At 44.8% G+C, this 13,407-nt stretch overlaps 2 protein-coding genes across 5 annotated transcripts in view; one reads left to right on the forward strand and one right to left on the reverse strand.

Annotated features, from left to right (window-relative positions):
* PGAM1 (phosphoglycerate mutase 1) overlaps positions 1 to 13,407 on the forward strand; it is a 1,080,404-nt gene that overhangs the window by 259,743 nt on the left and 807,254 nt on the right. The window lies entirely within an intron of this gene.
* Positions 1 to 13,407, reverse strand: part of PIK3AP1 (phosphoinositide-3-kinase adaptor protein 1) — a 127,842-nt gene that overhangs the window by 59,754 nt on the left and 54,681 nt on the right. For all 4 annotated transcript variants that reach the window (XM_050802880.1, XM_050802882.1, XM_050802879.1 and 1 more), the window contains 3 exons: positions 5,407 to 5,543; positions 1,334 to 1,478; positions 123 to 265 (listed from right to left, as the gene is read on the reverse strand). In XM_050802880.1, coding sequence (XP_050658837.1) covers positions 123 to 265; positions 1,334 to 1,478; positions 5,407 to 5,543 — 425 coding nt within the window. The remainder of the gene's footprint in view (positions 1 to 122; positions 266 to 1,333; positions 1,479 to 5,406; positions 5,544 to 13,407) is intronic.

A 13,407-nucleotide genomic window follows, 5' to 3' on the forward strand; every position in this document is an offset into this window, starting at 1 on the left:
GAATACAAAAGTGAAGATGGTCAGATCTGAAATCCAGCTCTCTTCCATCCCACAGATTCAAGACTGATAAGCCATGAGCAGAAATTACATGCCCAGAAAGCTCAGGCTTGCAATATCCTTACCTGACACATGAATTCTACAGGATTTGCGGCATTGGACAATAAATTCCCAATTTCTTCCATGTCAGTATAATAGCTGATAACAGTTTCACACACCACTAAGTCCCCAGAATATATCTTCAGAGAAACGTTCCCAGATGAAAGGTCTGAACAGAAGAAAAGACGCTATCAAAATTCTCAGGAAAAACAAGCATCCGGGAAAAAGTGGCTGTGGATATACACACTCCATCTAAGCAGTGAGGACACTAATTGGGGGCTGGAAGAAAGATCTTGGAGGTGAGCCGGGGCGGGAGTGAGGGAAAGGGTGGAGGTAGCAGGTGAGTAAACCAGCACATGGCAGGGCTCTGGGCCACAGCAATTTATCCTCATTGGGTTTGCAACTTAATTTTCAAAAATTTTCATCTTTTTACTCACTACTGTAGGCCCAGTGCCTCAATGCATAGGAAGAAAATTCGGGTTTAAGGCACTTTACACAAAGGCCAGTGGTCACAGAAGGAGGGAAAAAATCATGGGAGGTGAAACTGTGTTTCTGCCACATTGGGGCCACTGCATTAGCTCACTGCAAGTCATGAGCTGCTGTCATGACTACGCGCTCTCCCTCGGGCGGGATGCTATACCACAGGAAGGGGTTTTGAGGGGGAAAGAGAAAATTAAAAATAACACCAACCACAGAGATTTACCAAAGAGGAAATGCGACAATAGAGACCATGGAAAAATATTCACCCACACTAGTAATCAAAGAAATGCATAGGAAAACAATGGACCACTCTTTAAAAAATATCAAAGTAGCCAGGCGCAGTGGCTCACGCCTCCAATCCAGCACTTTGGGAGGCTGAAGCGGGCAGATCACTAGGATAGGAGATTGAGACCATCCTGGCTAACATGGTGAAACCCTGGCTCTATTAAAAATACAAAAAATTAGCCGGGTATGGTGGCAGGTGCCTGTGGTCCCAGCTACTCAGGAGGCTGAGGCAGGAGAATGGCGTGAACCCGGGAGGCGGAGCCTGCAGTGAGCCGAGATGGCACCACTGCACTCCAGCCTGGGTGACAGAGCAAGACTCCATCTCAAAAAAAACAAAAAACAAAACACAAACAACAAAAAACAAAATATCTAAGTAGCAAACATATTTAAAATGATAATACCTGGCATTGGTGACAGCATAGCAAATAAGCAATGAAGCCCTATGGCATCACATTCACAGGGGACTACTTACTGGGAGCTTTCACGGAAACGGTGTACTCATTCTCCAGCTTGGCTTCCATCCTTACAGAGGGAGAATCCTCAGGAGAAAACTCTGCTTCCGTCACCACCCTGTCATCCAACTTACATCTCACAATAACGTAGACAGTGGTTTCTGCCTGAAATGGGAGGCCAGTCATTGTCCCCTCTCCTCTCAGATCCCCATAGGGTGTTGGGCCCGAGGGTCTCCCCAGCTCTCTTGCCCCAGCTCTACCTAGTGAGGGTCCTTGGGGAGAGGGTGGACTCAGTGGTCCAGTGCTGGGCAGTGAACTGTTTGCTACCAGTCCTAACGAGACAAGTCACAAAAACCAAGAGTACATATTTATAGCAATTGGATGGAGTCATTTTATGTCTGTTGAAGCTGATAATAATAATAACAATAACAATAATAATAATAGTAAAACTTGGCCGGGCACGGTGGCTCACGCCTGTAATCTCAACGCTTTAGGAGGCCGAGGGGGGCGGATCACGAGGTCAGGAGTTTGAGATCAGCCTGGCTAACATGGTGAGACCCCGCCTCTACTAAAAATACAAAAATTAGCCAGGAGTTCTGGTGGGTGCCTGTAGTCCTAGCTACTCAGGAGGCTCAGACAGGAGAATCACTTGAACCCGGGAGGCAGAGGTTGCAGTGAGTCAAGATCGTGCCACTGCACTCCAGCTTGGGCAACAGAGCAAGGCTCTGTCTCAAAAAAAGACATAAAAAACAAAACAAAACAAAAAACTTAAGGCTGACACTTTATAGGCTTTTTTTTTGAGACAGAGCTTCACTCTGTCACCCAGGCTGCAGTGCAGTGGTGCGACCTCGGCTCACTGCAACCTCCATCTTCCCAGGTTCAAGCGATTCTCATGCCTCGGCCTCCCTAGTAGCTGAGACTACAAGCACCTGCCACTACGCCCAGCTACTTTTTGTATGTTTAGTAGAGATAGGGTTTCACCATGTTGACCAGGCTGGTCTCGAACTCCTGACCTCAGGTGATCTGTCTGCCTTGGCCTCCCAAAATGCCGGGATTACAGGTGTGAGCCACTGTGCCTGGCCATTTATATGTCTTTTTATTTCATTTTGGATAGCATTTCTGTTGCATTGTTTTTAATGAAATCATTGGTCCATTTCAGAATTGGACATCTTTTTAGAAATTCTTTGCCACAGATAGCTTGAGAAGCCCTGCTCTAGACCAGTCTTGCTACTCAAGGTGGAGCCAAGGGAGCAGCAGCGTTGGCATCCCTTGGAAGCTTGTTAGAAATGCAAAATCTCAGGCCCCTCCTGGCCCCACTGAGGCAGAGTCTGCATCACAACAAGACGCCATGCACCTTGCAGCCTGAGAGAAGCCCCCCTGGGTTCTGCTCTTCATGCAGTCCTGGATTTTACCATTGGGCAAAAAGAACTTCTCAGGGGATTAATTTTCCCAAACCATCGAGCACCTCGAATTGCTCTTTTAGCTTGCTTTAAGATCTCACACCAAGCCTGCCAAATGGAATGACTCTGCTGTGCTGGTTACGTGGGGGAATGAGCCTTTCAGTCTGAACTGGTGAGGGCAGACTCTCCAAAAAACACGGGGAAAGGAGAGATTCCTGGCCATAGCAAATACCCAAGTGTTCCTCCTAAGACTATGCTATAAAGTCTTCAGATTAGCCCTTCATGACAAGGGTCATGAGAGAGTGTGGCAAGCTTGGACTTTATGACAGGTGATGTGGGGGTGATCCTGGCTCCTGGGGCTGCTGAGGCTGCACACACATGTACTGTGGTGGTCATCCCTCCTGCTGCAGGCCCAGCCATGTCCCACCTACACCTTCTGCCAGGGAGCATGAGGAGCCAATGAGAATGTGTGTCTCTCCTACTGACAGTCAGGACCCAACCCCGGCCTGCCCCTTCCCCTCTCCCCAGGATCCAGAAGCCTGAAATTAGCAACAAGAATCCTGGGATAGCAGGCAGTCAAGACAGGAGAAGGAACGAAAGCCTGGAAAAATCATGGAGGAAAGTGAAGGAGATAATGCTTTGGTTCCAACCCACCTTTACCCATGGGCACCCAACAGCGTGACCAGAGGGGCATGGGGAAGGCAGGAAGTGGCATGGGAAGATTTCAAATGGAAATGTCCACAAAGGCATGGCCAGTAAGGTAAGGAATAAGACAGGCTGAGTATAAAGAACAGGGATTGTGGGGACCCGCCAACTGGGGGATGCACGGCCCATGTACAGGGTTGCTCAGCCCCCGCCAGTCGTCTCAGGCCTAATATGACCAGGTTCTGATTCAAAGGAAGCTGAAAACACAGATTTTTATGCCTAACTTTAAAAAATAATTTTTAAAAATAAAATATAAAAATAAAGATGGGAGTCTCACCATGTTGCCCAGGTTGGTCTCAAACTCCTGAGCTAAAGGGATCCACCCGCTTCAGCCTCCCAAAGTCTTGGGATTACAGGTGCGAGCCATTGCACCCAGCCAATGCCTAACTTTTAAAATACTATGTAATCTAGGCCAGGCATGTTGACACATGTCTGTAATCCCTGCATTTTGCGGGGCTGAGGTGAATGGATCACTTGAGGCCAGGAGTTTGAGGCCAACCAGGCCAACATGGTGAAACCTCTCTCTACTAAAAATACAAAAAAAAAAAAATTAGCTGGGCATGGTAGTGTGTGCCTGTAATCCCAGCTACCTGGGAGGCTGAGGCACAAAAATTACTTCAATCTGGGAAGCAGAGGTTGCAGTGAGCTGAGATCTCACCACTGCACTCCAGCCTGGATAACAGAGAGAGACTCTGTCTCAAAAAATAAATAAATAAACACTGTGCAGTCCAAACCAAACATGTCTGATATGGTTTGGCTGTGTCCCCACCCAAATCTCATCTTGAATTGTAACTCCCACAGTTCCCACGTGAGAGGAACCTGGTGGGAGGTGATTGAATTATGGGGGTGGGTCTTTCCTGTGCTGTTCTCATGATAGTGAATGAGATTCACGAGCTCTGATGGTTTTATGAAGAGGTGTTCCCCTGCACAAGTTATCTCTCTCTTTGCCTGCTGCCATCCATGTAAGACATGCCTTTGCTCTTCCTCGCCTTCTGCTATGATTGTGAGGCCTCCCCAGCCATGAGGCACAGAAGTCCAGTTAAACCTCTTTCTTTTGTAAATTGCCCAGTCTCAGGTATGTCTTTATCAGCAGCATGAAAACAGACAAATACAATGTCTATCAGTTAAATCTGGCCCAAAGAAACAGTTGGCAACCCCATGTAGGAAGTGCTTGCCCAATGCCTCATGGCCTCAGCCTACACAAAACCACCCACAAGGGTGAGGAAGCCAGTGCTGCCCACTGCCAAGGCTCCCACGCCCTCTCGCCTCAAGGAGCCCACAAAGCCAGCTTAGCAAAGAGCTTGTATCCATAAAGGAAGCATTCTGCTGCTCTGAACTATCATAAATGCCACACGTTTTTAATTAGGAAAGGAAAAATAATGAAAAACCATCAGTACTAGGGTAGGATTCAAATGGCAGTGGCTCATCAGTAGAACCCTCATACTCAAGTCATCTGTAATGTATGCCCCACCCCTGAAAATGCTAGTCATATGATGTATGGCATTGATCTGATCCTTTTAAAAAGCAATATTGGCCAATGGGTTTTAGCCATCAAGCTTCAAGGCACTTCCTTGGGCCATGGCAGTGGCCAGCGTTGGAGAAGCAAGCTGTCAGATGTCCAACAAGCATTTCCTTCCTCCCAGCACCAGGCTACCAGGAACAGACACAGGTCTCTAACACTAGGGTTAGCGTTAGTATCTGGAATGCTCCTGTCAGACCGTCTCCTAGGTGCTCTATGTTATTACTGATTCATAGAACAGAAGTCTTAGACTGATGACACACATCTCCCTGGGCTAGTCTCTCTCTTACTCAGGGGAACTGGGTGTCTCCAGGGCCCAGGTAACAGGGTACCCAAAAGAAATCCCAAAGGAAGGTTGCAATTATACCGAGGTGCAACAGGAAAGCCCACTCTCTTTACTGCAGTAAATGCATGCATTTGAAAAGCCCAAGTGCTGACATCCAGCTACCAGGCCCCCAGCAGTGCCTACCCCACAGCGAATGCGGTCCGGCTGCACCACCATCAGGTTCCCAGGCGAAGTCACCGTCGGCAGGCTCTGCTGCTTCGAGTAGGAAACAACCTTCTCGTCCTCAGGCTCCGTGTCAGTGACTGAGTCACAGCCAGAATCTACAGAATAGAGGACACCGCTGAATGGGAACGGCAGGAAGGAGAACTGGTGGACACGTTCCACCCCATGAGAGCCCCAAATATTGCAAAATAGGAAACGGCTCTGAATGTCAAACCAATACAAGCAGAAGGGACCGACTCAGGAAATCATGAAAGGGGACCTAATGAAGAAAAGCCAACAAGCATGCAGGCCACAGGGCAGGATGACAGTAAGAAGGATGACAATGGTGGAGGGGAAAGCCAGAAAGTGTGACGCCGCAGGTTTAGTCTTAACCAATGGGTTTCCGGTAGCTTTACCTGCAGACTTCCTGCAGGGATGAAGAGGAGTGAGGAAAGAAGGAAGGCCATTTCCCCTTAGGTGGGTTCAAGTACAGACTGCCCACTTAAAGGTCATTCTTGGAACATCAAGTAAAACCTGCACTGTCCAGAAAGCCACTATGTCTCCAGGTTATGGCTAGCCAATGTATCCCCTCTGGAAGCAAAAGTGAAAAGCAATCATCTTCAACAAACTTTAGACAAATCTAACCAGGCTCCACAGGCAACACCTGTACTATGGAAAGATTAGAGCATGCACAGAGTCAGGGCTGGTGAGCAGGAGTGAGAAAATGTGTGGGGTATTGGCACAGAATAAGACGCTGCTGAGAACCTGCCAGAGCTCTAAGGTAGGGGCTCTTAACCAGAATCTGTTCTTTGATAGACCTACCTGTGAGGCTGTGTGCAAGATTGTGTGTGTGTGTGCACATGCATGCACATGTGTATGTATTTGCCTGCACTTTTCTGGAGATAGATCAAAGCATTCATCAGGTCGCCAAAGAGGGACAGAATCCCAAAATGGTTAAGAATGGTTGAGAGGGCTGGGCGCAGTGGCTCATGCCTGTAATCCCAGCACTTTGGGAGGTCAAGGTAGGTGGATCACCTGAGGTCAGGAGTTCGAGACCAGCCTGGTCAACATGGTGAAACCCCGTCTCTACTAAAAATACAAAATTAGCCAGGTGTGGTGGCGCATGCCTGTAATCCCAGCTACTTGGGAGACTGAGGCAGGAGAATCGCTTAAACCTGGGAGGTGGAGGGTGCAGTGAGCCCAGATTGCACCACTGCATTCCAGCCTGGGTAACAAGAGCGAAACTCCGTTTCAAAAAAAAAAAAAAAAAAAAAAAGAATGGTTGAGAGAAGTTTCACCAGTTTATTTTTTGGGCTTGCTCTTATTCATTCCTTAACCACTGATACAACCAGCCAAATGTGTTAGGTACTTGAGGGAACCCGAGGATGAATCATACTCTAACCCTGCCTTCAGAGAGTCCATCATCTAAAAGGACAGAGGAGGTGAGAGGCAAGGGTTACTTTGGCTGATTCCTGCAGCCTGGTTTACTGGAAGAAAATTGGCCTCTGCAGAGTTTTTGGCAACTGTCCTGGTAGAATGCTAGGGTTACGAATCAGCTGCTGATAGGCACCCTAGAAAGCTGTAACCACAGGCTTTCACCCTAGACCCCAGGTCATGCTAGGAAGAGGCTGTGCTTCCACAACCATAAGGCCGAGGTGGGGGCAGGGCTACAGGGCCACAGTACCACTGTATCCTATTGCTGTAACTATAAGGCACTGACGCCTGGCCTGCTCAGGCCAGTGGAGGGGCCGGGACTTCTTCCCTAGCCATGCAGCTTAAAATCTCAGTAGCCTAGAGTGGAGGTGCCGTCCCAGAGCCTGGCGTCTGAGTGCTGAATGTCTATGGGCTGCCCTAGGGAGCAACGGGCAAAGAGGCGTGTACTCTTGCCACTATTCCCCCTCCATGATTTTTCCCAAGACATGCTACTTGAGAAGGCCTCTTTGAATGCTGCCAGGTCTTTGTCTTTGTCTGTACGTCAGGGAGAATCGAGTGTTAAGACGTAGAGCAAAGGACCCAGAGTGTTCTAAGCAAGGCAATATGGTTTTTAGCTGGGCATCAGAACCATCAGTCTCCTCCAACTCTCCTTTCTAATCCTTCTGGCTCTCCCCTCACTCCCTGCAAAAGCTAACACCGTAGGCTGCCATTTTCTCTGCTGGATATGCCCTTCCTCACACCCATCTCTCCTTGACTGATCACTTCTAAAACAGCCAGGGCCCATCACCCTGGACAGAGCTATACGTGCCACCCAAGGAGCCCTCACCCAGCACAGGAGCTTGTAATGGAAAAAGCCAAAAAGATCAGGGACAATTCATAGTCGTCTTCTTAAGGATTTTATGAAGTGTCAGTTAATTATTATTAGATTCCTGGACATGCCATTTTAAAAAGTATTTCTGAGGTTCTTCTGGGATGAGAAAATAATCCCAAGGACTTGAAACATTCAGTCAGTTACTTAAAACAGAAAGAAGCTCCTTGGAACTATTTCTCGCTCTAGAATTGTTTAGATACTATCCTGAGTGGCCACAGTGGCTGGAATGGCTCAACCTCTTTCCAATTACCTATTCTAATATATCACACAGGTATAACCTCTTTGGGATGGACCCACAGTGCAGTCTACCATTGGTTCAATAAAGAAAAATCCTTTATTTCTCCCAAATTACTGGCCCACTAGTCTTCTGGCCAAAGAGTCAAAGCTCTAGTAAATATAACTTAGAAAAGAATGGAGAAAGTATAAATTAGTCAAATGAGAAAGGAATGGTAACTACACATATTTTAAGAAATTTTAAGAAACACATTGAAGTGAAAAGTCTATGGTAAGAATTCATATTAAAGTGAGAACTCTGTGCTTTGAAAATCTCAATGCAGCCAGGTGTGGTAGCTCATGCCTGTAATCCCAGCACTTTGGGAGGCTGAGGTGGGAGGATCACTTAAGTCCAGGAGTTCGAGACCAGCCTGGGCAACATCGTAAAACCCTGTCTATACAAAAAAAAAAAAAAAAAAGAAAAGAAAATCTTAATGCAATTTTAATAGAAAAATATAAAGTATCAAAATTGTCTTTAAAGAAGTAAAAAACCTGACTAAATCAATAACCATGAAAAAAAGTAATAACCATGAAAAAACTCTCCTCAGTTTTAAAATAATATTTAGAGTAAAAGCCACACAACCTTCTTTCAATTGAATTTAAAATCTTATTTGGGACAATGTTCTTCTTTATAATACTAATTTTTCCTACCCTGGAAACCTCCATTTATATAGGTATTATGTCTTCTAGTAACGTTTTAAAACATAATAAAGGATTGTCCTGTTTTATATTAAAGCTATTTAAAAACAGAATGGACAGAGCAATTAAATACAAGAGATAGTCCAGAATTAAGGCTTCATTCCCATAAACACTTAATATGGGATTTAAAAAAGCATTAAAAACCAGTACAGATCTGTTCTAAGACATTGTCAAGAGAATGCAGAGATTAGCCGTCATCTGGGAGAAAATATTTGCAAAAGACGTATCTAATAAAAGACTTGTACCCAAAATATACAAAGAACTCTTAAAACTCAACAAGCAGAAAACAAAAAGCCTGATTTTTAAAAAGGGCAAAAGACCTGAACAGACACTTCACCAAATAAGACACATGGATGGCAAAGAAGCCATCTGTGTATCTTGAGAAGATGGTCCACATCAGATGTCATCAGGGAAATGCAAATTGAAACAGCAATGAAATGGCACTACACATCTATGAGAATGGCCAGAATCGAGAACACTGACACCACCAAATGCTGGGAAGGAAGTGGAGCAACAAGAACTTGCATCCTTTGCCGAGGTTCTTCTCCTTTGCTGGTAGGAATGCAAAATAGTACAGCCACTTTGGAAGACAGACTTACAAAACTAAACACAAGCTTACTAAACAATCCAGCAATTGTGCTCCTCAGTATTTACCAAAAAGAACTGAAAACTTACAGTCACACAAAAATCTGCACACAAATGTTTATAGCAGCTTTGTTCATAACAGCCAAAACTTGGAAGTGACCAAGATGTCCTTCAGTAGGTGAATGGACAAAGTGTGGTACACCCAGACAATATAGTACTATTCAGCACCAAAAAGAAATGAGCTGGCAAGCCCTGAAATGCCATGGAGAAAACCTGAATGCATATTACTAAGTGAAAGAAGTCAATCTGAGCCAGGCACGGTGGCTCATCCCTGTAAATCCCAGCACTTTGGGAGGCCAAGGTAGGCGGATCACCTGAGGACAGGAGTTCGAGACCAGCCTGGCCAATGTGGCGAAACCTTGTTTCTACTAAAAATACAAAAATTAGCTGGCCATGAAGCTAATACAAAAATTAGCCTCTCAGGAGGCTGAGGCAGGAGAATCACATGAACCTGAGAGGTGAAGATTGCAGTGAGCCAAATTGCACCACTGTACTTCAGCCTGGGAAACGAGCAAAATTCCGTCTTTAAAAAAAAAAAAAGTCAATCTGAAAACACACTGTATGATTCCAACTATATGACATTTTGGAAAAGGGAAAACTATGGATCGGTGGTTGCCAGTGGTTAGGAGGAAAGAAACAATGAATAGGCAGAGCACAGAGGCTTTTGAGGGCAGTGAAACTACTCTGTACGATACTATACTGGTGGGTGCATGTTATTAGACGTTTGTCCAAACCAATAAAATATACAACACTAGGTGAATCCTAATATAAGCTACAGCCTTTGGGTGAGAGATAATGATGCATCAATCTGTAGATTCATCAGTGGTAACAAATGTGCCACTCTGGTGCTGGATGTTAATGGGGGTGGGAGGAGGCTGTGTGTACGTAGGGGCAGCAGAGCGGACATGGAACTTTGCATGCTTTCCACTTAATTTTGCGGTGAACCTAAAACTGCTCTAAAATATAAAGTCTATTCAAAAATATTAGCCAGGCATGGTGGCATGTGCCTGCAGTCCCAGCTACTCGGGAGGCTGAGGTGGGATGATTGCTTGAGACCAGGAGGTAGAGGTTGCAGATCATGCCACTGCACTCCAGGCTGGGTGACAGAGTGAGACACTGTCAAGCAAGCGAGAGAGAGAGAGAGAGAGAGAGAGAGAGAGAGAGAGAGAGAGAGAGAGAGAGAGAGAGAGAGAGAGAGAGAGAGAGAGAGAGAAAGAGAGAAAAGAAAGAAAAGAAAGAGAAGAAAGGGAAGGGAAGGGAAGGAAGGAAAGGAAGGAAAAGAAGGAAGGAAGGAAGGAAGGAGGGAAGGAAGGAGAGAGAGAGAGAGAGAGAGAGAGAAAGAAAGAAAGAAAGAAAGAAAGAAAGAAAGAAAGAAAGAAAGAAAGAAAGAAAGAAAGAAAGAAAGAAGGAAGGAGAAAGATCAATCAGTACAAACTAAATGAAATGGCTAATGAGACAGATAATTCAGCAGATGGTGCCGGAAAATATTATCTATGAGGGAGAGGGGTAAGTGAGGGGTATTATTTAGATTCTTCCTAATTCTTTTTTTTTTTTTCTTCTTGAGACGGAGTCTTACTCTGTCGCTCAGGCTGGAGTGCAGTGGCACAATCTCAGCTCACTTCAAGCTCCACCTCCCGGGTTCACGCCATTCTCCTGCTTCAGCCTCCAGAGTAGCTGGGACTACAGGCACCTGCCACCACGCCTGGCTAATTTTTTTTTTTTTTTTTTTGTATTTTTAGTAGAGACGGGATTTCACCATGTTAGCCAGGATGGTCTCGATCTCCTGACCTCGTGATCCGCCCGCCTTGGCCTCCCAAAGTGCTGGGATTACAAGCTTGAGCCACGGCGCCCAGCCCAATTCTTCCTAATTCTTATAACTCCAAAATGAAACTTAGATGGATTAGAAGTTAAAATGCAAAATAAAAATAAACAAATTTTAAAAATTAAAAAGAAAATATGTGTGAACATTTTACTAGTGATTTGGGAAAAGATTTGTTAATCAAACAAATAAAAAAATCACAATCTAAATGAGCAAGACTCGATAACATGAATTTAAAATTTTAGTAAACAAACAAAAAACTAAAATCAAAATGCTGCAGCAGCATCATTCCTAATAGCCAAAAGGTGGAAACAACCCAAATGTCCATCAGCTGATGAACAGATAAACAAAATGAGGTATGTCCATATAATGGAACATTACTCAGCAATAAAGAGAAATACATGTCAACACAACACATTGTTTTATATAAATAGAGGCACACTTTCTTATTATAATAGATAAATAAGGCCAGGACAGTGGCTCACACCTGTAATTACTGCATTTTGGGAGGCCGAGGCGGGTGGATCACCTGACGTCAGGAGTTCGAGACCAGCCTGGCCAACATGGTGAAACCCCGTCTCTACTAAAAATGCAAAAAATTAGCTGGGCATGGTGGTGGGCGCCTGTAATCTCAGCTACTCAAGAGGCTGAGGCAGGAGAATCACTTGAACCCAGGAGGCAGAGGTTGCAGTGAGCCAAGATGGCACCACTGCACTCCAGCCTGGGCAACAAGAGGGAAACGCTGTCTCAATAAATAAATAAATTAAGTAGATAAATAAATAAAGATGAATGATGCACTGATACATGCTACAGCACGGATGAATCTTGAAAACATTATGCTAAGTGAAAGAAGATAGTCATAAAAGACCACAGATTATATGATTTCAAGTATATGATATGTATGGGACAGGCAAATCTATAGAGACGGAAAGTAGATTAGTGGTTGCTTTGGGCTGGGGAGAGTGGCAGGATTGTGGGACAATAGCTAAGAGGTATGAAATTTCTTTCTGAGGTGATGAAAATATTCTAAAATTGATTGAAAATACTCTAAAATTGATTATGGTGAATTTTGCACAAATATGTGAATATACGAAAAAACACTGAATTGTACACTTTAAACGGATCAACTGATGGTATGTGAATTATACCTCAACAAAGAAACCAATGGCAGACTGAGTGCGGTGGCTCATACCTGTAATCCCAACACTTTGGGAGGCTGAGGCAGATGGATCACCTGAGGTCAGGAGTTCAAGACCAGCCTGGCCAACATGGTTAAACCCCGTCTCTACTAAAAATACAAAAATTAGACGGGCATGGTGGCATGTGCCCGTAATCCCAGCTTCTCAGGAGGCTGAGGCAGGAGAATCACTTGAACCCAGGAGGCAGAGGTTGCAGTGAGCCAAGATCACACTACTGCACCCCAGCCTGAGCAACAGAGCGAGATTCCATCACAAAAAAAAAAAAAAAAAAAAAAGGCAAATCACAACAGTTTAAAATTTTGAAGTAAAAATGACAAGGGGTTAATCTTCTTAATATATGAAGATGTCACGAAATCTCTTTAAAAATACCCCAAGACCAATAAAAAGACAATTCATAAAAGAAGGAATACAAATTACCTCCCTATTCAAACAAATATCATTCATTCTCACTAGTCATCATGAGAACGCAAATGAAAATACAATGCTGTCTTGCTATTTTACCTTCTCAAATTAGAAACTGCTGTGAAGTACACTCAATACACTTTAAACTTTAAACAGTGCGCTGTGTAAAGGTGACTGGAGGACAGATACTCCCTAGCTGCTGAGGGAAGTACAAACTGCGATCTTTCTGGAAAGCCACGTGTTCACATCCAGAGAAAGAGAAGGCCTTTAAAATGTTCACAGTTTTTGCCATATAATTCTATTTCCAGAAGTCTCTCTTAAGGAGGAAAATAAAAGTCCAAAATAAAGATTCTGAACCAAGAGGTTTTGCATCAGTGAAAAAACTGAAAACAACCTAAAAGACTATTAAGGCCAGGCGCAGCAGCTCACGCCTGTAATCCCAGCACTTTGGGAGGCCAAGGTGGGCGGAGCACGAGGTCAGGAGATTGAGACCATCCTGGCTGACACAATGAAACCCCGTCTCTACTAAAAATACAAAAAATTAGCCAGGCGTGGTGGCGGGCGCCTGTAGTCCCAGCTACTCGGGAGGCTGAGGCAGGAGAATGGTGTGGACCCAGGAGGCGGAGCTTGCAGTGAGCCAA

Source organism: Macaca thibetana, chromosome 9 (assembly GCF_024542745.1).
Source record: "Macaca thibetana thibetana isolate TM-01 chromosome 9, ASM2454274v1, whole genome shotgun sequence".
NCBI lineage: Eukaryota > Metazoa > Chordata > Mammalia > Primates > Cercopithecidae > Macaca > Macaca thibetana.